The sequence below is a fragment of the Hemiscyllium ocellatum genome (genome assembly GCF_020745735.1).
Source record: "Hemiscyllium ocellatum isolate sHemOce1 chromosome 27 unlocalized genomic scaffold, sHemOce1.pat.X.cur. SUPER_27_unloc_28, whole genome shotgun sequence".
Classification (NCBI taxonomy): Eukaryota; Metazoa; Chordata; class Chondrichthyes; order Orectolobiformes; family Hemiscylliidae; genus Hemiscyllium; species Hemiscyllium ocellatum.
This window is the reverse complement of record NW_026867496.1, coordinates 413288-437085: the sequence shown is the minus strand read 5'-3', so window position 1 is coordinate 437085 and position 23798 is coordinate 413288. Positions and strand designations below refer to the sequence as shown.

Below are 23798 nucleotides of genomic sequence, written 5' to 3'. Positions count from 1 at the left end.
TCTCAGTTCAGTTTTAAACCTGCTTCCTCTAATCTAGAGGCCATGCGCTCTTATCCTAGTCCACCTACCAGTCCAACATTCTATTTCTATTTCTGTAAGATCATCCAAACAACCTGTTGGACTATAACCTGGTGTCATGTGACTTATGACTAAAAAATGTGTTACCAACGCATCCTCATAGCAGTGGGATTTCAGGGCTCAAGATTGGGACACTTACCACTGCATCATAAAATAAAACCCTCTGCAGCAAATAGGTCTCTCTTCTATTGAATGAATGGGGAGAGGTTTCTTCTCAACATGGGTACAAATATTATACCCTCAGAGCCCATTACACTGAATTGAGCCCTCTTCGGTTGAATGAATGGTTTGTGGAGGTGCCATAGTTGAAAACGTTAAAAATCACATCTTGCCCCAAAATATGTGACACTACCGCTATAGCCCCAGAGCCCGTTGCAGTAAATTGGGTCAGCTGCTGTTGAATGAATGAACGGAATGAAAAGGGCGGATTCACTGAGCCGCTTGTGACATTCCCCCCACCAATCCCAAAGCTTGTGGTCGGTACCGACCAATCGGAGAGAGATTGCAGAGGGTGGGGCACAACATGACACACAAACACGGCCGCTATTGGTCAGGTGGAGACAGGTGCGCTCTGATTGGAGGAGGGGCGGATGACGCGCGTCACAGGAGGAGACGATGAAAGAAGAAGAAAAACAAAAATGGCGGCGCGAGGCTGCGGTTTCTGACGGAGGGAGGGGGGCAGACAGGCATCGTTTACCTCAGAAAAATACGTTTAAAATACATTTCACATTAAAAGTCGGAACTTTTCAAACAAGAGGTGACGGTTACCAGGTGAACGGGAAAACAAATTAAAACTGTCGGCGGTGGAGGAGAGAGAGCCGGCGCCCGCGGCTTCTTCGGCGGCGGCCGAGCCCAGGAGCTCAACAACCCCCCGGAGCTGGAGGAAGGTCCGAGCTCCAAGAAGCGGGGGGTCCGGCTGGAGCTGGATTTACTCAAGGCTTGTATCTATTAAATTATTTAAATGGTACCTACTGTATGGGGGTATGGTTTACATTAAAACCGGAGGATCATGTCAGAGTGTTTGTTTATATTGAGCAGTTTTAGTTGGTAAAATTACACTCCCTGGAGGAACACCTTCTATGATGCTGCATTTCTTACCTTCTGCCCTTCCCCATTTGTTATCTCTCATCTCAATTTTACATTTTCGGTCAAATTTAAATTCACATTAATCAGCCTTGGTATTCATTGTGTATTATTAATTAATCTGTTGGATTATTGTAAGACAAAATTAATGGTGTAATTTTCGTTTTATGATGTCTGAGTTTGACATTGAATGTGCAGGTGTGAATACCAGTACGGTGTAAAAAAAAATAATCAAGAGCTTGTCCTTTTTTAACAAAAAAAGGAGTTTAATGATATTATTGGCACTGTCTCCTGAGCATGATGATTCAAATCTGAGCAACAAACCATTTCATGCAGTCACCCAGTTTAATTCAAGTCGAAGAAAATAATTCTGGCAGGCTAAGATTTATACAACCCAAAATATGATTGATTATCTTGTGTATTCTTACCTTTAAGCCGTAACAGAAGGCATTGCGTGGCAGTTTGAGACTGAAACACGGCTGGAAAGAATTAGATTGATGAGGAAAATCAAATGGCAGAGTCTGAATCTGTCAGTCTGGCTTGATTGCATGAGTGGTGGTTCCTTCAAAAGCATCTTCCAAGCCATGACCTCAACCACCAAGAACAGAGAAGTGTGAACACAGGATTCCGACTGCAAGATATATCGCATTGCTTCTTTGTTATTGACCAAAATGCTGGAACTCACTCCTGAACATTGTTGCAGACCACACCATGTTTGTGAAGCAATTTAAGAGGCAGCTCAGCACCACCTTTTCAAGGTCAGTTTGGAAAGAGTTGTTGGCACAGCCAATGATATTCACATCTCATGAAATAGTAAGCAAAGAGCCCAGGGTTTGGAGGCTGAATGTTAGCATGGATAGAGGATTGGCTAACTACCACAGTTGTGGTAAGGGGCATTTCAGGATGGCAACTTGTAACTTGTGGTGTACCACAGGGATCAGCGCTGGGGTCAACATTATTACAATATGTATACGAATTACTTGGATAAGTAAAGTGACTGTACTATTTGCTAAGTTTGCAGAAGAGACAGTTGATGTGAAAGCAGGTGGTGAGGATGACATTAGATATCTGGAGAGGGATATAGACAGGTTAAGCAAATGAACGAAAGCTTGGCAGATGGGAAAATGAGGTCATGCAGTTTTGTCAGGAGGTGAAGAACTGAATATTAAATGGAGAAAACTTGAGAGGGATTTGGAATCACATCCACGAATCTCTTCATCCAATTTCAGTAAGTAATAGGGAGGCAAATGGAGTTTGGCCTTTTCAACAGAGTATAAATGTAGAAAGGTTATAGTGAACCTTTGTAAGGCCCTAGTCAGGCCACAAGTGAATACTATGAACAGTTTAGGACCCCTTTACCTGAGGAAAGATATATTGGCATTGGAGGCAGTCCAGAGATGGTTGACCATGATGATATCAGGGATGGAAAGAATGTCTTATGAGAGAACTGAATAGGTTGGGCCTGTGCTTATTAGAAGTTAGAAGAATTAGAGGTAACCTTATTGTCACGTACAAGATTCTGAGGAGACTTGACAAGCTGGACGTGGGGAAAGTGGGTGAGTCTGGGACCAGAGGAAGTAACCTCCAAATAAGAGATTGCATGTTTAGGACAGATAGGAATTACTCCTGAGGGCAGTAAATCTGTGGAACTTGATACTAAAAGGGCTGTTGAGCCTGGGTTGTTATGTGCATTCAAGGCTGAGATAGTGTTTGTTTTAATCAGTAAGCGAATTGAGGATTACTGAGGATTATGGGACAATGGCAGAAAAGTGGAGTAAATGTTTACCAGAATAATTGTGATCTGAATGAATGGCAGAGTCAACTCAATGGGCTGAATTGAACAGTAAATACTAATGAGGAAAAGGATACAACTGGCAATTACAGACCAGTCAATGTTGGGAAGCCTAGAGATTGTAGGGAGTTGGTGGCATTTGGGCATTGTTACTGGATTTAACATCTGGAGTTTCAAAATGATGCTGCTATGGCCGCGATGCAATTTGAAATCAATTTATGTATCTGGAATATAAAGCTGCTTTGATGATCTTATCAATTGTCATAAGTACCGATCTTGTTCACTAATAACCTTGTTTTTAAGGAAGGAAATCTTCAGTCCTTTCCCAGTTTGGTGAATGTGTCACTCTTGATCCAAAGTCATGTGATTGACTCTTAACTGCCCTCTGAATTGGCACTTGGTTCTTTTAGGAGACAAAGTGTCACATTCCATGAATGAATAAAGAAAAATATTCAGGACAAGATTGTCACTGTCAGTGAAGGGAAGATTGTGATCTAGTGATACTGGTTAAGTAGCCCAGAGATTTCGGTTTTCTGAGAACAAAAATTAAAATCCCATCCTGGATGCTAGTGGACTTTATTTTCAATGAATAAAAAGATCAGGAAGTGAGAGTTTGTCTCAGTACTGGCAACAAGGAAACCATTATTGGCTAAGACAATGAATTGCAGATGTTGGAGATCAGCAACAATTGCTGGGAAACTGCAGCAGGTCTGGCAGCATCTGTGGAAAGAAAACAATTAATGTTTTGAATCCAGCCTAATTTTGAAGGACCACCGGACTCAAAACAGTAACACTGTCGTCTCCTCATAGATGCTGCCAGAACTATTGCTTTTGTCCAATCATTACTGATTGTTGTGAAAGTATTCTTTTCGGGAGGGAAATCTACCATTCACAACCCTACACATGTGTGCGCACGCTCACATCATGTGACTCCAGACCTACTACAATGTGGTTGACTCTCAACTAAGTTCTAGCATGTAGCCAATTGCTCGGTCAAAAGGCCATGAAGGATGGTGAGCAAATGTTGGACATGCGAGCAACAATCCCATCCCTCAAAATATTTTCTTATATATTATAAAGCATAAGTTAATGAAGGACAGCCAAAACAAACTGCTATGGGAAGGTCATGCCCAACTAACTTGATTTGCTTGTAGTTATAAATGTTGTTTTTAAATCTTCTTCAGCGAGGACATTGGTTCCATCATTGTTGCAATACTGCATGCAATTCTGTGCTTTCTGATACAGGAAGGGTGTTATGAAATTTGAAAGGGTTCAGAAAACATTTACAAGGATGCTGCCAGGGCTGGAGGGTTTGAGCTACAGGAAGAGGCTGAATAGATTGGGGCTGTTTTCCCTGGAGCTTTGGAGGCTGAGGAGTGACTTTAAAGACATTTATAAAATCATGAGAGGCATGGGTAGGGTAAATAGGCAAGGTCTTTTCCCTTGGGGGGGAAATCCAAAATTAGAGGGCATAGGTTTAAGTTAATGGCAAATGGAGTTTAATATAGATAAGTGTGAGTTCTTATATTTTGTATCGTCAAATCAAGACAGGAATTCCATGGTGAATAGTAGGACTTTAAGGAGTGTAATGGAACGTAGGGATCTTGGAAGGACTCTAGCAAATTAGAGTCGAGATAAGCACCAAATAATAACACATACCAACAAGCACCAAATCTGTTTCATATGCAGGATTTCAAACCAAGAGATGTAGGGGTGCAGGTTCATCGCACCTGGAAAGTGGAGTCATGGGTAGACAGGGCGGTGAAGAAGACTTTTGGCATGTTTGCTTTCATCAGTCAGAGTACTGAGTACAGGAGTTGGGATGAATTATTGCAGCTGTCATAGATTTCACATAACAACACAAGATGTAACCCTGCCCTCCCCTGACTGACCGTCCCTTTGCATATCAGGGGGAAGATGCCCATTTAATTGTGATGATCAGGAAACATGCCATCCTTCAAAAACAGGGCTGTGTTCACAAATATTTGGACAGAGGAAGGAAGTTGAAGTTTGGGTGAAGATCAATCTTCATTCAGAGAGAGAAGAAGAGCAGCAGCAGCTTCTGAAATTCATGGTCCAACTTCTGAAAAGACCTTGTCTGATTTGCAGTTGTTTCTGGGCTTGTAATACCGTACTGCAGCATATTGTAGATCTTCAGTAAGAACGTCAATACTGCACTAGAGGTCCATTCAGCAAGTTGAGTCCATGTGAACTCTTTGTTGAGGTATGCAGTCTGCCCCATAACCCTGTTGGTTTACAGTTACATATAGATCTACACAAAGATCTTTGGGATTGAGAGGAAAGAATGTTCCACAGTAACTAGAATTACGTTTAGATTTTCTGTCATGGACTGACTGTGATGACCCTTGCAATCACTTCACAAGAATATGACAAGAGAAGAATTTGGAGGCAGAAATCTCAGACCAAATATCACATCAAAGTCTGACAGTCACTTGATTCACGAGGACGTGGATATTGATGGCCTTGAAAACAAAGAGGAGAAAGTCTGTCTGCTTAGTTAGGTTTTAAACGTCAGTGTGACTGGAACCTTAGAGTCTCACATACCCACACACCAGAGTAGTGACTGGAACAAGCTTTACAGACTGAATGAGAGTGTTCCAATTATCAGAGGGTTCACCAGTAACACCACACACATGCTATAAGTGTGAGCGAGTTTTCAACTGATTGTTAAGGTCAGAGACAGACGAGGGCACCTGTACCATGGAGAAACCGTGGAAATGTGGGGAGTGTGGGAATGGTTTCCCTTCGCTATCTGCGCTGGAGATTCATTGGCGTTTGCACGTCGGGCAGCGGCTATTCACCTGTACTCACTGCAGGAAAGGCTTCACTCAGTTACACCACCTCCTGGCCCCCCAGTGGGTCCACACCAGCAAGAACCCGTTCATCTGCCCCGTGTGTGGGCAGGGCTTCACTCAGTCACACCAGCTGTTGCCGCACCAGCGGATGCACACCGGAGAGAAACCATTTTCCTGCTCCGTGTGCGGGAAGGGCTACACCCGGTCGTATCACCTGCTGCTCGGCTTCCACGTCCACACTGGGAAGAAGCCGTTCACCTGTCCCGTGTGGAGCAATGACTTCTGTGATTCCTCCACCCTGCACAAACACCAGCGCATCCACACCAAGGAGCAGCCGTTCACCTGTCCAGTGTGTGGGAAGGGCTTCACCCAGTCGTGCAACTTGTGGAGACACCAGCAACTTCACAAGTGAGATTGCGCAGGGATTCAGGTTGGATTCTGCTGTTACCGCTGCTGAGAGTCACATCTTGAACCCTGTTTAGTGGGTGAAGTGGGAGGGGTAAGGGGTTCCTTTATGCTGACTGGTCGCTCTCACACCCACTTTACTTCCAATGGGGGCTGATGCTCTCTGAGCCTGGGATTGCACCATCCCTACGGAACAGTCCACAGAAGTGGCTGAAGTGCATTTAGATCTGAAATAGATACATTTGTCTCTGTCCCATTGAGTCTCCAGCACAGTCGATCCAATTGGCCTCTGTCAGTGTTTATGCTACACCTGAGCATCCACCCACCCCTTCATCAGCATACAGGTATCCCCTGTTTTTGGAAGTTCACTTTACCCCCTACCCCCTCCCCATCCAAGCCTGTGCCAATTCTTAATCCTAACTTAGATCTGCTATTTATTGCCGATGTGTGGTTCCTGTCCCTGTATTCACCTCCCATTCATGTGTCTATCCAGATATACCTTAAGTGTTGCTAAGGTGCCTCTTTCCACTCCATCCAATGGCAATGCATTCCAGGCATCCAGCATCCAACTGTGTGAAAAATCTTCCCTTTCAATTCTCCCCCAGACTGTCCCCTTCTCGCCTTGAACCTGTGCCCTCTTGTAGTTGACTTTTCCACTCTGGGGAGAGGGAAAGCCTCTGACTATCTAACAGACTATCTGGCCCAACACCAAACATCCAAAGAATAATCCACACAGACCCATTTCCCTATCCCTATTACTCGACATTTACCCCTGACGAATGTACCTAACTTTCAATTCTTGAACACTGTGGGGCAATTTAAGCACGGACAATCCAACTTAACCTGCCAATCCCTGGGCAGTGGGTAATTTAGCATAGCCACTCCACCCTAACCTACACATTTGGATTGTGAGAGGAAACCGGAGGAAACCCATATCGACACAGGGAGAATTTGCAAACTCCACACAGACAGTCGCCTGAGACTGAAATCGAACCAGTTTCCCTGGCGCTGTGAGGCATCAGTGCTAATGATTGAGCCACCATGCCACCCCCAACCAGCCAATCGGTGTGTCTCATCATTTTGTCGAGGTCATCCCTCCGCCTCTATCTTTACAGTGAAAATAATCCAGGTTTACCCCATCTCATCTCATAATGAGACCTCCAGACCAGGCAATGTCCTAGTGAACCTTCTCTATACCCTCTCCCCAGAGCATCCATGTCCATGTTATCCATGTCCTAGTGAACCTTCTCTATACCCTCTCCCCAGAGCATCCATGTCCATGTTATCCATGTCCTAGTGAACCTTCTCTATACCCTCTCCCCAGAGCATCCATGTCCATGTTATCCATGTCCTAGTGAACCTTCTCTATACCCTCTCCCCAGGGCATCCATGTCCATGTTATCCATGTCCTAGTGACCCTTCTCTACACCCTCTCCCCAGAACATCCATGTCCTTCCGCAATATTCTGAATGTGAACGGAATAAATCGCTGTAACATAACTCGCCAACTCTTACACTCAAGGCAAGCGTGCTGTGTGCCTTCTTGATCACGTTACCCACCTGTGTTGCCACTTTTGGAGATCTATATGGCCAGATCTCTCTCTATGCCGGTGCTTCTATGTGGTCTGAAATTTATCGTACAATTCTTGTATTTCCTATGTATCTGTATCCAGCTTCACCTTAATTGTATTCCCCTCTTTATGTCTTTTCCCTTCTTTATCTCTTTTCCCCAATCCTCACCCCCTCCACTCATCAGCATATCATAAGACTATAGGAGCAGAAATGATGCCATTCAGCCCATTGAGTCTGCTCCACCATTCAATCACGGCTGATAAGTTTCTCAACCCCATTCTCCCCGTAACCTTTGATCCTCTTGATACTCAAGAACCTAGTTATTCCCATCTTAAATGTATTCAGTGATCTGGCCTCCACAGCCTTCTGGGACAGTGAATTCCATAGATACAGCACTCTCTGCCTGAAGAAGTTCTCCTTATCTCCGTTCTAAAAGGTCTTCCCTTTACTTGAAGGCTGAGCCCTCGGGTCCTAGTTTCTTCTACCAATGGAAACATTTTCCCAACATCCACTCTGTCTAAGCTGTTCAGTATTCTGTAGGTTTCAGTTAGTTCCCTTGTCATCTTCTAAACTCCATTGAGTATAGACCCAGAGTCCTCTGATGTTCTTCATATGTTAAGCTTTTCAATCCTGGGACTTCTCTCATCAACCTCCTCTGAACATGTTCCAGGGCCTGTACCTCCTTCCTGAGATATAGGGCCCAAAACTGCGTACAATACTCCAATTGTGGCCTGACTGGAACCTTATAGACCCTCAGAAGTACATCCCTGTTTTTATATTCAAGTCCTGTCCAAATAAATGCCATTGTTGCATTTGCCTTCCTCACTACTGAATCAACCTGTAAGTTTACTTTGAGAGAATCCTGAGCTAGAAGTCCCAAGTCTCTTTACTCTTCAGATTTCTGAATTTTCTCCTCATAATCCTTCTGTTCCAAGGTAGCAGCAAAGAGTTCCAGACATATCGATTTGTATTCAGGGATATCCAAGGATCTCAAGAACTGCCAGTATCGCAGGAAGAATCGTTATTCCGGGAGGAGGCAGAGAGGAGCGTGGTGTGCACCTGTAAACTCCAGAACTTCCCCCAACTTCATGAGTCAACAATAACTTTTTCTGACCAAGAAACGAAAGGGCCGGCGAGAACTGTGACACTACAGGAACTGAAATTAGGCCATTCAGCCCATTGAGTCTGCTCCACCATTCACTCATTCTGGAGTATCAAGGGTTCAAAGGTTACAGGGAGAATGGGGTTAAGAAACATATCAGCCATGATTGAATGGCAGAGCAGATTCAATACGATAAATGGACTAATTTCTGCTAGTTAACCATCCCTGGGAAGAAGGAGGCAACACAATAAGTTGTTTCTTGGGACCAGCAAGATAATGTTTAATAATGGTGTGACAAAAGGACAATTAATTCTGCCTGTGGAAGGAAAGCCCTGACATCGAGGGGTTAATTGCAGAGCAGGCTGTTTCAAACAGACAGCTAACCCTCAAGGATAAGAAGGGAAGCTACAGAGCTGAGGTCTCCAGCAATGGGAGGTGATGTTAGAGTCTTAAAAAATAGTCACACCACAGATTTGAAAATGAGGAAATGCCACCAAAATTCAACTCCAGAACGATGCTGCAGCAGTAGTACTTAGAAGAATAATACTGCATCAAACCCCTAGACACTTCCAGAGATGGGCACTGTCAGTGGAAACCCAGTTAAATTCAGCTATCAACTGGGTGATAGCCAAGTTTGGGGGGTAAAGCTGAATGAACTTGAGGGGTTTTATTTGTGGTTGCTAAGTGCAATAAAGTGCAAATCATTGTTTCAGCAGTTGGTTCTCTGTGCAGTTTGAGTCAGGAGCCAAATTAAGGTGATTCACCCACAACCACACCAAGAGGCTGGGATTAATATTGACTCCATTGCATTCAAGAGAATGTCATCAATACTGTTAGAAAGCGAAGGCTGAACCGCCCCCACTCTCCAAGATCTCAAACCAAAACGTCTAAAGAGTGGCACGTTGCCCTTTAATCTGTAAAGTCAGTGTGATAAGTGGTGTAACCTGCTGTAGTGTTAAAAATAAATCTCCGACACTTTAAAATCAACAATCAGCAATTTATTTAACCAACTCTCACAGTGAACAAATGAACAAAGCTACTAACAAACTGAATAAATCCATCTTAACTACTAAGTATTCTGGAATAAATCAAGATTCTCTGGTATACTGTTCCAATCAATACATGTCCCACTCAGATAACACAAAATAGAATTTAATCGCTTAGATTACAACCAGGTTGTGTGTCTTCCGGAATATTCTGTGCCATCTTCTGTCGGGGATGCCTCCTCCGATTCCTCTGTCAGGAATGCTCTTTCTGTTTTTCTAAATGATGCTTTCTCTAATACACAGATGACTGAGAGCACGGATTCTTTATGATAGGATTGGTCCTGTTGTCAAAACTTTAGGATTTAAATTTAATAAGTTTTTGGTAGCCAATGGGGTTGATTTAAATTGATTGGTGAAATTGAAAACCTGTTTCTTGTCCTGCTAACTGTACAACCTTTTGATTCAAATGTTTCAGTTCAGCTGCTTTTTGTTGTGATCATGCTGCTCCTTTAAGAAGATTATGTTGTTGGTTTATTTTCAGAAGGGGTTGTAAATGGCACAGCTTCCCATTCGTCTAGGATTAAGGTTTTCACTAATGGTTAACAGATACTGGCTAAGGCAACAATCAGGGAAAAGGGTTTCCTTTTTTTTTCTAAAATACTTCTACAATGAAAGGGCAGTTGTCCCATTCTTTTCCATTGGTTTTGGTTTTAGCAAGCGGTCTGTCTGAAGCTGCTGCAGGAAGAGATGTTTCCTGATTCAACAGATGTTTCTGGCTGACTCTGAAGCTTCCGGGAAAATAGTACCAGCGTATTCAGCCTCTCCCTGTAGCTAAAACCTTGCAGCCCTGGCAACGTCCTTCCAAACCTTTTCTGAACCATTTCAAGTTTCACAATGTCTTAAAAAGACGTCAACTTTGCTCGACTAATGTGGGAGAATTTTCTGCATGACGCGTTGTGTCTGAAAGAGCCCTCCTGTGTGCTGTGACAGAGCTACAGTGACTTTCAAAAGCCTGACAAATGCTGTTATCAGTCAAAGATTCATTGGGAGAAGCTTCTCAATCACATCTGTAAATGGAGAGAGTGTTTTTAATAATGAGACATGAATAAAGGCTGCATTAATCTTTTGTTCTGAAGATTTACTCATACATCTCAAAACAGAGCAGTCTACAGGAATAAAAGACACCGCTGCTTATTTCCTGACCAGGACCAACTTTGCACAGAAAACATGGACATTTTAAATGAATGGGGTGCCATTCGTTTTAAGATGACGTGAACTTAAGAGGCACTGCATTGGCTTAGAAATGAGAGATCCTTGACACACACAGAGCCAAAATCATCACTGACATTATTATCAAATTAGAATTTAGGCTGGATAGGCTGGGATGTTTTTCTAGTGGAGCAGAGGAAGTTGAGAGGCAATATTTTCAAACCATGAGGGGTACAGTTGGGTTAATGATAGCTGTCTCTTCCCTAGGGGGAGGATTTCTAGACCAAGGGCGCGTTTTTATGGTGAGAGGAGAAAGATGGAAGAAAAGATGTGGGGCAAAATATTTACAGAATCTAGTTCGCCTGGGGAAACAGCTGCCAGTGGAAGTGGTTGAAGCAGGTACATTAACAACATTGAAAAGGTGTTTCAACAAATACATGGATAGGAAAGCTTGAGAAGGATATGGGCCAAGTGCAGGAAATGAGGTCAGTGTTGACAAACATTTTGGTCAGCATGGACCGGTTTGGGCTGAAGGGCCAGTCTCTGTGCTATAGTACTCTATGACTGGCGTCTCTTTGTCACTCTGACAGTGTTGAGTTTCCACATGAACCAGGAAAAAGTGAGGACTGCAAATGTTGGAGATCAGAGTTGAGAGTATGGTGCTGGAAAAGCACAGCAGGTCAGGCAGCACCCGAGGAGCAGGAGAATCGATGTTTCAGGCATAAGGACATCCAGATGAATATCTCACTAAATCAGGCTGAATAAAATCTGATCTCATTTGTCAACTCTGATGCAGAGGTGCAGGGGGTGGACAGGTCAGAAGTCACACAACACCAGGTGAGAATCCCAATAGATTGATTTGAATTCAGGAGCTTTCGGAGCACTGTTCCACCATCAGGTGAAGTGATGAAGGAGCAGCACTGATGAAGGAGCAATGCTCCTAAAGCTTAGGATTTCAAATAAACCTGTTGGACTGTAACCTGGTGTTGTGTGACTTCTGACTTCTTCAACTGCGCATTCATGTTGAACTTGATGAGGTACTTTATCCAACTTGTTGTAGTTAAATCATATCGCTTGGAGGGGTTCATTTGAAACCTTTCAGGAGGTGAATTCAACAAGATTGAATTATGCAAAGTTACTCAGTTCTAAACTTACATCAGGACCGGTAGTCATAGAGAGGTACAGCGCAGAAACAGATCCTTCAGTCCAACTCGTCCACGCTGACCAGATATTCTAAATTTATCTAGTCCCATTTCATAGCACTTGGCCCAAATCCCTCTAACCCTTTCTATTCACGTCTCCAACTAAATGTCTTTTAAATTCTGTAATTCTACCAGCCTCCTCCACTTCCTCTGGCAGCTTATTCCATACACGCACCACACTCTGCATGAAACGTTTTCCCTTTCGGTCCCTTTTAAATCTTTCCCCTCTCACTCTAAACCTATGTCCTCTAGTTCTGACAATATCCTGGTAATTCATTTCTGATGGAGATGTCAATGCTTCGGGTAGAACCCTTCTTCAGTCCTGAGGGATAATCCCTGAAATGCTGACTTCTCCACCTCCTGGTGCTGCCTGCCTTGTTGTGTCCAGCCCCTGCTTGGCTATTTTAGATTCCAGCATCTACAGTTTTTTATTTTGTCTCTAACAAATGGTGGAGCAGATTCGATGGGTCAAAATATCCTAACTTCTGTTCCAATGGTCTTAGGTTCATGCGGGTCCTGGGCTCAATGAGCAGCAGTGCCCACTGGAAGCAATGTTCATGGAATCATACAATCACTAGTGTGGAAACGGACCCTTCTGCCCAACAAGTTCAGACCGACCCTTTGAAGAGTAACTCATCCAGACACATTCTCCTACCCTATCACTCTGCACTTACCCCGAACTAATGCAGCACATCTACACATTCCTGAACACTGTGGGACTATTTAGCTTGGCCAATTCGCCCAAACATGTGCACGTTTGGACTTTGGGAAGACACTGGAACACGCAAAGGAAACCCACGCAGACACTGAGGGGAATTACATGCAAACTCCACACAGACAGTTACCCTGAGGATAGAATCAAATCTGGGTCCCTGGCGCTATGAGGCAGCAGTGCGAACCACTGAACCACCACCCCCCTTCCCCCTCCACTCCCCCAGTAGAAAACAAAAAAGCCTACCAACTCTCATTACCCCCACTGTCAGAAAGGGCAGGAGGTTCAGTCCTGGGGGTGACCCTCAGCAGCGTTACCGGCAGAATCTGATTGTTGGGAGCATTGGTGCCTCCGCTGGTGCTTGTTCAAACTGCAGGACATTGTGAACCTCTGCCCACACTCAGGGCAGGCAAACGGCCTCTCCCCAGTGTGGACCCGCTGGTGCGTCAGTAGACTGGAGGAGACAGCAAAGCCCTTCCCGCACTCGAGGCAGGTGAACGGCCTCTCCCCAGTGTGGACCCACCGGTGTGTCAGCAGGTGGGATGCCTGAGTAAAGCCCTTCCCGCATTCAGAGCAGCTGAAGGGCCTTTCCCCAGTGTGGACACGCTGGTGCTTCAGCAGGTCAGAAGAGCGTGTGAAGCACTTCCCGCAGACAGAGCAGGTGAACGGCCTCTCGCCAGTGTGGACCCGCCGGTGGGCCAGCAGGTCAGAGGAATCGCTGAAGGCCTTCCCACATTTGGGGCAGGGGAAGGGCTTCTCACCGGTGTGGACCCGCCGGTGAATCACGAGGTGGGAGGAGCGAGTGAACACCTTCCCACAATCGGGGCAGCGGAAGGGCCTCTCCCCTGTGTGCAGCCGCTGGTGCCTCATCAGGGCGGAGGAATCGTTGAAGGCCTTCCCACACTTGAGGCAGCTGAAGGGCCTCTCCCCTGTGTGCACCCGCAAGTGCCTCAGCCGGGCGGAGGAATCGCTGAAGCTCTTCCTGCACTCAGGGCAGCTGAAGGGCCTCTCCCCTGTGTGCACTCGCCGGTGCCTCAGCAGGGCAGAGGAATCACTGAAGGCCTTCCTGCACTCAGGACAGGAGAATGGCTTCTCCCTGGTGTGACTGCGCTGATGTGTCTCTAGGGCAGACGGGACACGGAAACCTTTCCCGCAGTCGCCACACTTCCATCGTTTCTCCATGGCCAAAGCTACAGTTGCACACAAACGCGTGTATGTCCCCTCCCAGCCTTGAATTCCTCTTTCCAGGCCAGTTAACTGTTTCAGGCTCCACACTCCGTGCGTTGCTGCAACAGTAGGGTCTCTCTTCCAGTCCCACTGATGCTGAAAACGTACTGAAACAGGAACCAATTGGATCACAGTCGAAAATTGTTGCAATCCCGATGGATTGAGTGACTCACAAATGCTGGAGAATCAGAGTCGAAAACTGCGGGTCAGGCAGCATCCGAGGAGCAGGACAGTCAATGGTTCAGGCATAAGCCCTTCATCTGTTGATTTTGAAACTTCATCTTCAGATCAAATACTCTGAAAAGAGATTACAAAAGTCATCACTGTTAGTCCAGGGTAGAAATTCAGAACAAGCAATTCTACTTTCTGCAGAACATTCTTTTCTTTTGTTATTCCATAAAACTGAAAGCACCATCCCACTCTCTCTCCCTCTGTTCTCACTCCATTCTAATTCTCCTGAAAGTGCTGATTCAGGATCTGACAGGGACAGAAGAGCAAAACAGTCACAACTGACACCTCTCTGAATTTTGGATACCTCCACCTGAAAATTAATATCTTCCACGACATTGGGATACTGTTGAGTGTGAGCCGGTCTGATGTTTGGAAGCAAAAATATAGTGTGTAAATTCAGGATGAACCTGCAAAGCAGCTTCTTGACAACAATCAGACACAAAATGGTTAACGTGCCCCCACGGGGGTGGGGGAGTTTTGGAATGAGACACCAAGGCTATGACACCAGAGAGAAATTGAACAGACTGGCAAGCCAGAGTCATCTAGATATACAGCACAGAAACAGGTCCTTTGGTCCAACTGGTCTATGCTGACCAGATATCCTCACCGAATCTGGTCTCATTTGCCAGCATTTGGCCCATATCCCTCTAAACCCTTCCTATTCATAAGCCTATCCAGATGCCTTTTAAATGTGTCATAATTATACCAGCATCTACTACTTCCTCTGGCAGCTCTTTCCTTACACGGGCCATCTTCTGCATGAATTGCCCCTTAGGTTCCTTTTAAATCCCTCGCCTCCTCCCCGGGCCACCTCACCCTAAACCTATTACTGTATAGTTCTACACTCCCAGAGAAAAGACCTTGTCTATCCCTCTCTTTATTTTATAGAATGTAAGCATCAACAGCTCAGGGCGGGGATTGGGTGATGGTGGTGGTGGTTGGGGGAGGAAGCCGAATGTGCTGGAGCCAACACGGAAGAAGAGGACACAAAACCTTGAAGCTGCAATGAGGAATACTGCATGTGCTGTACTTGTACCTGTTTCTTTTATTTGTGGAATCAAGTGCATTTTCAAAATAAAAACAAACAAGATATCTATCCCTCCCCTTTCCCAATCTCCCAATGCTGTGCTGGACACACAGTGAGAGAATTGGGAGCAGGAGTAGGCCATTTGAGCCTGCACCAACACTGAACACATCATAACTGAACATGAATATACCTGCAGGCAGTGGAGACTGGGATTTCTTTCACTGGAGCAGAGGAGATTGAGAGGTGACCTTACAGAGGATTATAATATCATGAGGGGTACAGATGAGGTGAAAGGCAGGTGTCCTTTTCCTAGGGTGGGGCTTTCAAGATTAGGGAGGAAAGTTTGAAGGGGAGAGAAGAAAGATTTTAAAAAGACACGAAGAGCTCCATTTTTTTTCACACAGTGAGTGGTTTGTGTGTGGAATGGGTGTCCAGAGGAAGTAATGGATGTATGTACAGTGACAATGTTTAAAAGACATTTGGAAAAGTACATGACTAGGAGGTATATGGGCCAATCACTGGCAGATGGGACTAGTTGGGTTTGAGAACATAGTCAGCATAGACTAGTTGGACCGAAGGATCTGTTTCTGTGCTGTATGACACTGTAGCTGTTCTGTACTGGTCTTAAAACCATTTTCTTGGAAATCCGAGATGGCGGTGGTTTGAGTGGTCTGCTGTGCTGGGCTCTGTGCCACACCCCCGGCAAGATGGACTTTTACCCCTCCCCCCACCTCATTAACCATCTGTAGAAGAAAAAAATTGCGAATATAAACTTACTGAACGTCTGGAGCTACTATAATTGTGGTTTGACAGCTTTAGGAACAGAATGAAAGCAAATGAAGGAAAGGGGCCAAAAGGGGTGCAGCAGGTAGGGCTCTCCCCTACTGCATCAGGGGTGCCTGGAGCCATTGCTCAAACTCCCAGGGCAATCCCTGTGGATTTAATGGGACAGCAGCAGTTACTCTCGGAGTTTGCCAATCTCTGAGAAAAGATTGAAGCAGCGGTGGAACCACTATCTGCCACGCTGCAAAAGCATGGACAGGAAATTCAAATGTTGGCCCGAAAAGAATAGGCAGCGGAGGAGAGGACCGTGGCATCGGAGACCGTGGCGGAGGTCTCAGGAGGAAGGATCCAAACGCTGGAAGACCAGGTTCGGGTCCTTCAGGAGCAAGTGGACAACCTGGAAAACTAAAGTAGAAGAAAAATCTTACAGCTCGTGGGTCTTCCGGAATGCGAGGAAGGCGAAGACCTTATTGGATTCCTGGGGCTGGAGTTGGAGTCGGGCCTGTTGAGTGTGGAGCGGGCACACTGGATCACAATGTGCAGGTCCGGGTCGGACCCGCAGCCCTGTGTGGCCCGAGTGCGGCTCCTGCATTATAAAGAAAAACAGTTAATGATTGAAACAGCAAGAAGACTGGGAAGAGATCCACAGGCTCTAATGTACAAAGGCTCAAGAATAATATATTTTCAGGACTTCTCAGGAGCCTGGATTAAGAAATAGGCATTTAATTAAGTTAAGAGAAAATTAAGGGATCTGAACATACAATATTCCTTGAGGTCCCTGATTGTATTGTGTTTTACTCATGGAGGGTCGGTATATAATTTGATTCAGCAGAAAAGGCGAAGGACTTTGCGAATTCTCTGAATTAAAGAAATTGAGTTGGAGTGAAGGCAGGAGGGACGTCATTCCAGACAATGCTACTTTTTTGCCCCTTATTTTGTGGTTATCGGCTTTATACGTACTGCCTTGGCGTAAAACTGGAATTATTTAGTATATCGGTCAGTTAGGTATTGTCTGGGGCCTTTTTTTCCCTGCTGTCCTTTTGTTTTTGGATTGGGGGTGGCTATACCTGTGTTTAAGATGTATGGAGAAGGGGTGTGGGGAGATGGGCAACCATTGTTAACTCTCAGAATGTAAATAACATGTTTTTTTCAATCTGTGAATTGCCTGGCGTTTGGGGCACAGCCTCAGTGGGAAGGAGCCAGGATGGTGGCAATGGTGGGGGTTGGGGTGGGGGGGGGGGGGTGGAAAGAGATCTCTACATAACTGGGGGTTATTTGAGCATTTGCTTAAGTTATATGTGGTGGTTAGATTTTTATTTATAGTAGTTTTAATAGGAGCAGTTTTTAGACTTTATCGAGTTCATGTCTTTGTTGCTCACCGCACCTCAGATAAGCTTCCTCCTCTTGGGAAACCACAGGCTTCCCTGGATGGCCATGTCTACTGATTCGTTCAGGTGGTGCGCCTGGAATGTAAAAGGGAGCCATTCCCCCATTAAAAAGAAAGAAGGTGCTGTCAAGCCTCGGGAAGGAAAGGGTGGACACATTTAACTGATAAGGAACATCTGAAACTGCAACAAGGAGGTTGTGATAAGGTATTCTTCTCCTCCTTTAGCTCCAAGTGTAGAGGAGTTGCTATACTGGTAAGAAGGAACCTCCCTTTCCAGGTAATTGAGCAAATTAAGGACAAACATGGACTGTCCGTCATTCTTAAAGCTCTAATACATAGTGAAGAGTATGGCGTCCTGAATGTGTATTGTCCCCCCGGTGCACCCTCTTAAATTTCTAATTGATGCAGCTGCTAAATTAATGAGTCTTGGGGTACACTGCATGGTCATTGGAGAGGATTTTAATCGTCTAATAGATCCCGAAGTAGACAGGGTGCCAAGGGCCCAGGCAGGTCACCAGCGCAACCTAAGCAGTTGGTGGACATGTGCAAGGAGTTGGGATTAATGGATGTGTGGAGGCATCTCCACCCTAATGGAAGAGACTTTACTTTCTCTTCTAACCCACACAAGTACCACATGGGAACTGACACTTTTTAATGCCATTGGATTGCTTGGACAGAACATTGGCTTGTGAAATTGGCAATATAGCTGTCTCAGACCATGTGCCAGTGTATTTTGATGGTAAAATCAAGAGTGGTGGAATGGATGCACAGCACTGGTCATGGACCCATTCCTGTTAAGGGATAGCAAATTTGTTGAGTACATCACAAGAGTTCAGAGCCTTCTGGGTACCAACTTGGGTACGGCCAGTAATCCGGAAATACTGTAGGAGGCCAATAAGGCATATTTATGAGGCTTGATTATTTTTTATTCAATGACTAGAAGGACGCAGAGGAAGGAGCAACAACAGATGCTGGAGACCCGTCTGCAGATAGCTGAGGAAGTATACTATAATAGGCCTTCACTGGTCAAGCTGCAGCTCTCCGGCTGCTCCCAACTCATTGCACACACTGGGGAAATAAAGGTCTGCATTGCTCAACAAAGATTGTTGGAAGTTGGAGATAAGTCAGATAGATATCTGGCCAGAAAGTAAAATGCTTCCCAATCTATTATGTCTGTTCGAGAGAAGGCTGGCACAGTTACCCGTGAGTTAAAGAAGATTAATGTTAGATTTAGGGAATACTTTGCAGAGTTATATCGGTCAGAGGGAGATGAACATGGAGCAGTAAGAATGCAGGCCTTTTTTGAGATCCTGCACCTCCCTAGTATAAACGTGGAACAGGTTTCCTGTTGAATATGCCTATGACAATACAGGAGGTGCAGGATGCAATGAAGCACCACGGTCAGATGGATTCCCAAGTGAATTCTATAGGAATTCATAAGTGTGTTGGTGGAGCCACTTCTGGGGATGTATAGCTATTCATATGCATGGGTTGTCTTCCGCCCTCTCTTAGGGAGGCTAATATCTCCCTCATTATAAAGATGGGGAAAGAGCCCGAAGAATGTGCTTCATACAGACCCATTTCACTGTTGAATGTAGATTTTAAAATTCTACCCAAGACGCTGGCCCTGAAGTTGGAAAAGGTGTTGTCCTGTATTGTGAAAGAAGATCAGATGGGTTTTGTTAAGGGCGTAGCTCCTCCAACAATATCAGGAGGGTACTGAACATGGTGCAGGTATGCCAGCAAAGGTTGATCCTGGGTTCGGTGGCCTCCCTAGATGCAGAAAAGGCGTTTGACCAGATAGAATGGCTGTACCTGTTTGGGATCCTCAAGCGCTTTGATCTGGGGACGACCTTTGCTAGATGGGTGGTGGTGTTGTATAATGATCCTAAGGCAGCAATCATCACAAACGGCACTAAGTCAGATAACTTTAATGCTGGGAGAGGTAGTCGAAAGGGATGTCCTCTTTCACTGCTGCTATCTACCTTGGCAATTGAGCCATTAGCTGAGGCTATCAGGAGGGATCCTGAAATAATAGCGCCAGGAATGGGAATGGGGGAACATAAGATGACCCTATATGCTGATGATGTCCTTCTGTTCTTGGCCAATCTGGAGGAGTCTGTTCCTCGATTGATTCAAACAATTAATTTATTTGGAAGTTTTTCAGGCTGCAGGATCAACTTTACAAAATCAGACGCCATGCTGAAGGATGGAATGCAGTTCCTGTTTAGATGGTCGTCAAAAGGGTTTTTGTATTTGGGAATTTTTATTACCCCTGCCTTCCACCAGCTGTATAAAGCTAACTATGTACAATTACTGGGGAGGATAAAGCAGGATTTGCAGCAGTGGGACGGATTACCATTATCATGGTTAGGCCGAATAGCTCTGATTAAAATGAATGTTCTTCCTCGCCTGTTGTACCCCATGAGAATGCTCCTGTTGTTGCTACCCAGATGAGTATTACTGAGGCTCAAAGGTTGGCGAGGTTATTTTATTTGGTGTCGCAGTCGCCCCCTAATTAAGTTTACCAAATTGCAGCTCTCACAGGGTGAGGAGGAGTGGATCTTTTGGACTTGGAGAGATATCAAATAAGCGCTTTCTTAGCATATGTGGGTGACTGGGCACGGGGGGACTCGGGGTCGATTTTGCTTGATGTTGAAGCATTGCAGTCGAGATGTCCCCTAAGTTAATCTATTATTCATTGATAAGATGAAATCCGAGACTGAGTAGTGTAAGAGGACAATCATTTTAAATACAGTGAAAGCCTGGAGGATAATGAGGCAAGACATGGGCATTTGGCTGAAGACCTCGCTGATTAACCCACTGGTGGCAGCCCAAGGATTTAAACCTGGGACAATAGACTCCGGCTTTAAGTCATGGGAGAATAAGTGAATCTCCTGTAGGAAAGATTTATTTGAGGGTTAGGTCTTGATGTCATTTAGCCAGCTAAGACAGAAATATGCATTGTCTAATAGGGGCCTTTTCCGGTACTTTCAGCTAAGGGATTATATACAGAGGAAGACCACACTCCTGGCTCAGCTTTACAGGTCAAATGTGGAGTAAAGAGTACTCTGTGTACGGGCACTCTTTCTGTTAGTACGTTGTATCATTCACAGAAGGGACATACCTTAGGAGATATGGAGGGACTTTCTACCATGTGGAATCGGGAGCTAGGATAGGATATTTCATTAGAAGTATGGCAAGATATATTGGAAAATGTAAGGAAAATTTCAACATGTAGCAAAGCACAGGGCATGCAATTGAAGATTTTACACAGGGCTAATGTGGCGCCAGAGAGGCTAGCTAGGTTCAAGAGTGGCGCATCACCAGGGTGTCCCAAATGTAACATTAGTATAGGCACTCACACACACTGCTATTGGTCATGTTGTAAGATCCAGAGATACTGGAGTGCTATAGTAAGGGAGCTGAAGGACATCCTGGGGGATTGAAGTTAAAGTGAATCCGGTATTTCTTCTTCTGGGGTTGACAAATTTGCCTTCTCTCAGAGAACACAGGAACAGACTGTGTAACATTCTTACGCACTGTGCAAGGAAGAACATTTTAATGAATTGGACATTGGAAAAACACCCAGGGCTTATGGGCTGGCATATGCTGGTGATGGAGCATCTGCCCCCAGATGACCTCACAAATATGGTGCACCACAAAACAGTAGTTTTACAAGACGTGGCGGCCTTTTCTAAATTATATTGATGCAGACTGATCAGCAGTATTAATTAGAGCCGTGGTATAGCTGTGGGAATCAGTCTGAGCACTCATGGGGCCCTGGGAGGGCAAGGCTGGGTGAAAAGAATACGGGTGCAATAACTGGTGCTCCCATGGATGGAAGCCTTAATGGAGATGTGGTGAGTGAAATAGAATAAAGTAATGTGATAGAATTCAAATTAACTTAAATCATGTTTAATTTTATTTTTATTCAATTTGATTGTAGTTTAGTTTAAGCTAAGTTTGTCCTAGTAGAATAATAGGTAGCTCATTATTAATAGTATCATAATATGACATTGTTGTACTGCTATTTTTCTGTATTTTGGTATTGTTCTTTTTTGTATATAGAGGTGTTGCGAGAGATTTGAAAAAGTTTTGAATAAAAATTTGTATTTTTAAATTTCTTGTCTTCCCCCATAACTATTTTTGAGATTCAAAAGTCAGATGAACTCAGCTTTGAATATATTTAATACCTCCCTAACTACAGGAAGGCACCCCCACTTTGAACTCAATTCCTCTTGCTAATATACCACTTGCCTTGCTGATTGCTTGCTGCACCTATGTGACAACTGGCATTGACTGGAGTAGAAAGCCTGAGCAGAAGGTAGCTGAGGCACGTTTGTACATCCACACATCATTCCTGGATGAAGGGCTTTTGCCCAAAACGTTGACTGCTCTGCACCTCGCATGCTGTCTGACCAGCTGTGCTTTTTCAGCGCCGACTCTGATTTTCGGTACCTGCAGTCCTCACTTACTCCACATTTAAACAATGCACCTGCTTTCTGTTTTTATTTCATAGGAAAGGCTGTAACTTCACACTGCGTTACTACATGTACCATGTGTTTGCCAATTAAGACACATACCTGAATCAACTTTGCTGCAAGTGAAGAACTGAACACCAGAGTGAAAAAATAAAATGAAAAAGGGGGTGAGAAGATTAAGTTGTACTCACAGATGTTAGACAGAAGAAAGAAGTTGCAGTCTGGGATGAAGTTCAATCTTCATTCATAGAGAGAGGAGCAGCAACACCTTCACAAGCGCTTGGTCCAACTTCCGCATTCAGACAATAGAGGGGAGGCTCTCAACCGCAGGAAGACCGCACTCCTTCCGGTCCTTCAGGGCTTCCCATTGGTCGATCAGAAGAATGTTGCGTGCCGTTTCCGCTGACAGTAAGGAGCATGCGCAGTATTTTGCTGACACCAGCGTACATGCGCAATGCTTCCTGACACCGAGGAGCATGCGCAGTATGCCCAGTGGAGATGCTGGTCCAACTGCCAATCGGAGAGAAAAAAAGGCTGGAGCCACACTTCTTTTGTTTTCCTGGGGCTCAACAGTTTATTCCTTTTGCATTTTGTCTAGCTGCTCAATCTTTGAATGTCATTTCCCCAGGGTAGAGGAAATCCAAAACTGGAGGGGCATAGGTTTAGGGTGAGAGGGGAAAGGTTTGAATGGAACCGAACTGGTAACATTTTCACGCAGAGCGCAGTATATGTATGGAATGAGCTGCCAGAGACAGTGGTCGAGGCTGGAACAATTACAACATTTAAAAGGCATCTGGATAGGAATATGAATAGGAAGGGTTGAGAGAGATATGGGCCAAATGGTGGCAAATGGATCACCAGATTAATTGAGGATATATGGTTGGCATGCACCGAAAGGCTTGTTTCCCTGCTCTGCAACTCTATGACTCTATTTCTACTTTATCTGAACCAACTTCACAAGACAAGGACTTGGCCATTCCATCCTTACAGACTGTTCTCAACTGTGGCCTGATTGCACAGGTTTCAATGCAAGTTTCAGAAAAATCGCTGTTGCTTTTTTAAAAAAAATTGAATTTGCTTTCAAACTTTACTGATGTTTTTGAAAATATCATTTTAGCAATTCTCAATGTTAAAGATCAGCCATTTCTGACACCACCCCCTCCCATCTCCCAGGTAGAGTCATCACCATCCGCTCTCTCTGTCCTGAGAAGGGCTGATACAGTGAACGAAAAGGGTTCGAGGCACAAGAAAGGATGAGGGTGGGGGTGCGGGTAGAGAAATTGGATGGGAAACAGAGGCTAGGCGGAAGAGAGAGAGAGAAATGGACATGGGGACAGAGCATTGGAGTTAGAGAAACCCTGGGGTGCACAGGATGGGGGGCAGAGCGTTTGTCAGAGAGAGAGAGAGAATGGGGGCGCAGAGTGTGGGGAGAGAGAATGGACGTGGGTCAGTGGGTGGGGATAGAATGGAAGGGGGGCAGAGGGTGGGGGAGAATGAGAGCAACAATGAATGTTAGGAGAGGGTGGGGGAGAGAGAGGGAATAGATGGAGAGCAGAGGGTGGGGGAAGAGAGAGAATGGAGGGGGGCAGAGAGTGGGAGGAGAGAGAGAATGAGTGTGGGGAGAAGGTGGACGAGAGACTGGACTGGACAAGGGACAGAGGGTATGGAGATAGAATGGACGGAGGTGCAGAGAGTGGCATGTG

The 23798-nt window shown here is 45.0% G+C and overlaps 2 protein-coding genes and 1 pseudogene across 3 annotated transcripts; 2 read left to right on the top strand and 1 right to left on the bottom strand.

Moving 5' to 3' along the window:
* The first annotated feature begins 1750 nt into the window (after window positions 1-1750).
* LOC132807954 (gastrula zinc finger protein XlCGF57.1-like) overlaps window positions 1751-23798 on the top strand; it is a 43115-nt pseudogene continuing 21067 nt past the window's right edge.
* LOC132807961 (gastrula zinc finger protein XlCGF49.1-like) lies at window positions 5675-6181 on the top strand. Its single transcript, XM_060821855.1, has one exon. It carries the CDS (start codon window positions 5675-5677, stop codon window positions 6179-6181), a length of 507 nt encoding a protein of 168 aa, XP_060677838.1.
* On the bottom strand, window positions 9860-22385 carry LOC132807955 (zinc finger protein 239-like). Of its 2 annotated transcripts, XM_060821847.1 has the most exons (4): window positions 22287-22385; window positions 16653-16810; window positions 13203-14480; window positions 9860-10900 (listed from the first exon to the last, which is right to left on the bottom strand). In XM_060821847.1, exon 3 carries the CDS (start codon window positions 14136-14138, stop codon window positions 13242-13244), a length of 897 nt encoding a protein of 298 aa, XP_060677830.1. In that variant the 5' UTR covers window positions 14139-14480; window positions 16653-16810; window positions 22287-22385; the 3' UTR covers window positions 9860-10900; window positions 13203-13241. The 2 variants fall into 2 exon arrangements, with proteins under 2 accessions (XP_060677830.1, XP_060677831.1); XM_060821848.1 differs by lacking the exon at window positions 16653-16810.

Coding starts and splice junctions, on each gene's coding strand:
- LOC132807961 (XM_060821855.1), top strand. CDS start 5,675: ATGGAGAAACCGTGGAAATGTGGGGAGTGTGGGAATGGTTTCCCTTCG.
- LOC132807955 (XM_060821847.1), bottom strand. CDS start 14,138: ATGGAGAAACGATGGAAGTGTGGCGACTGCGGGAAAGGTTTCCGTGTC.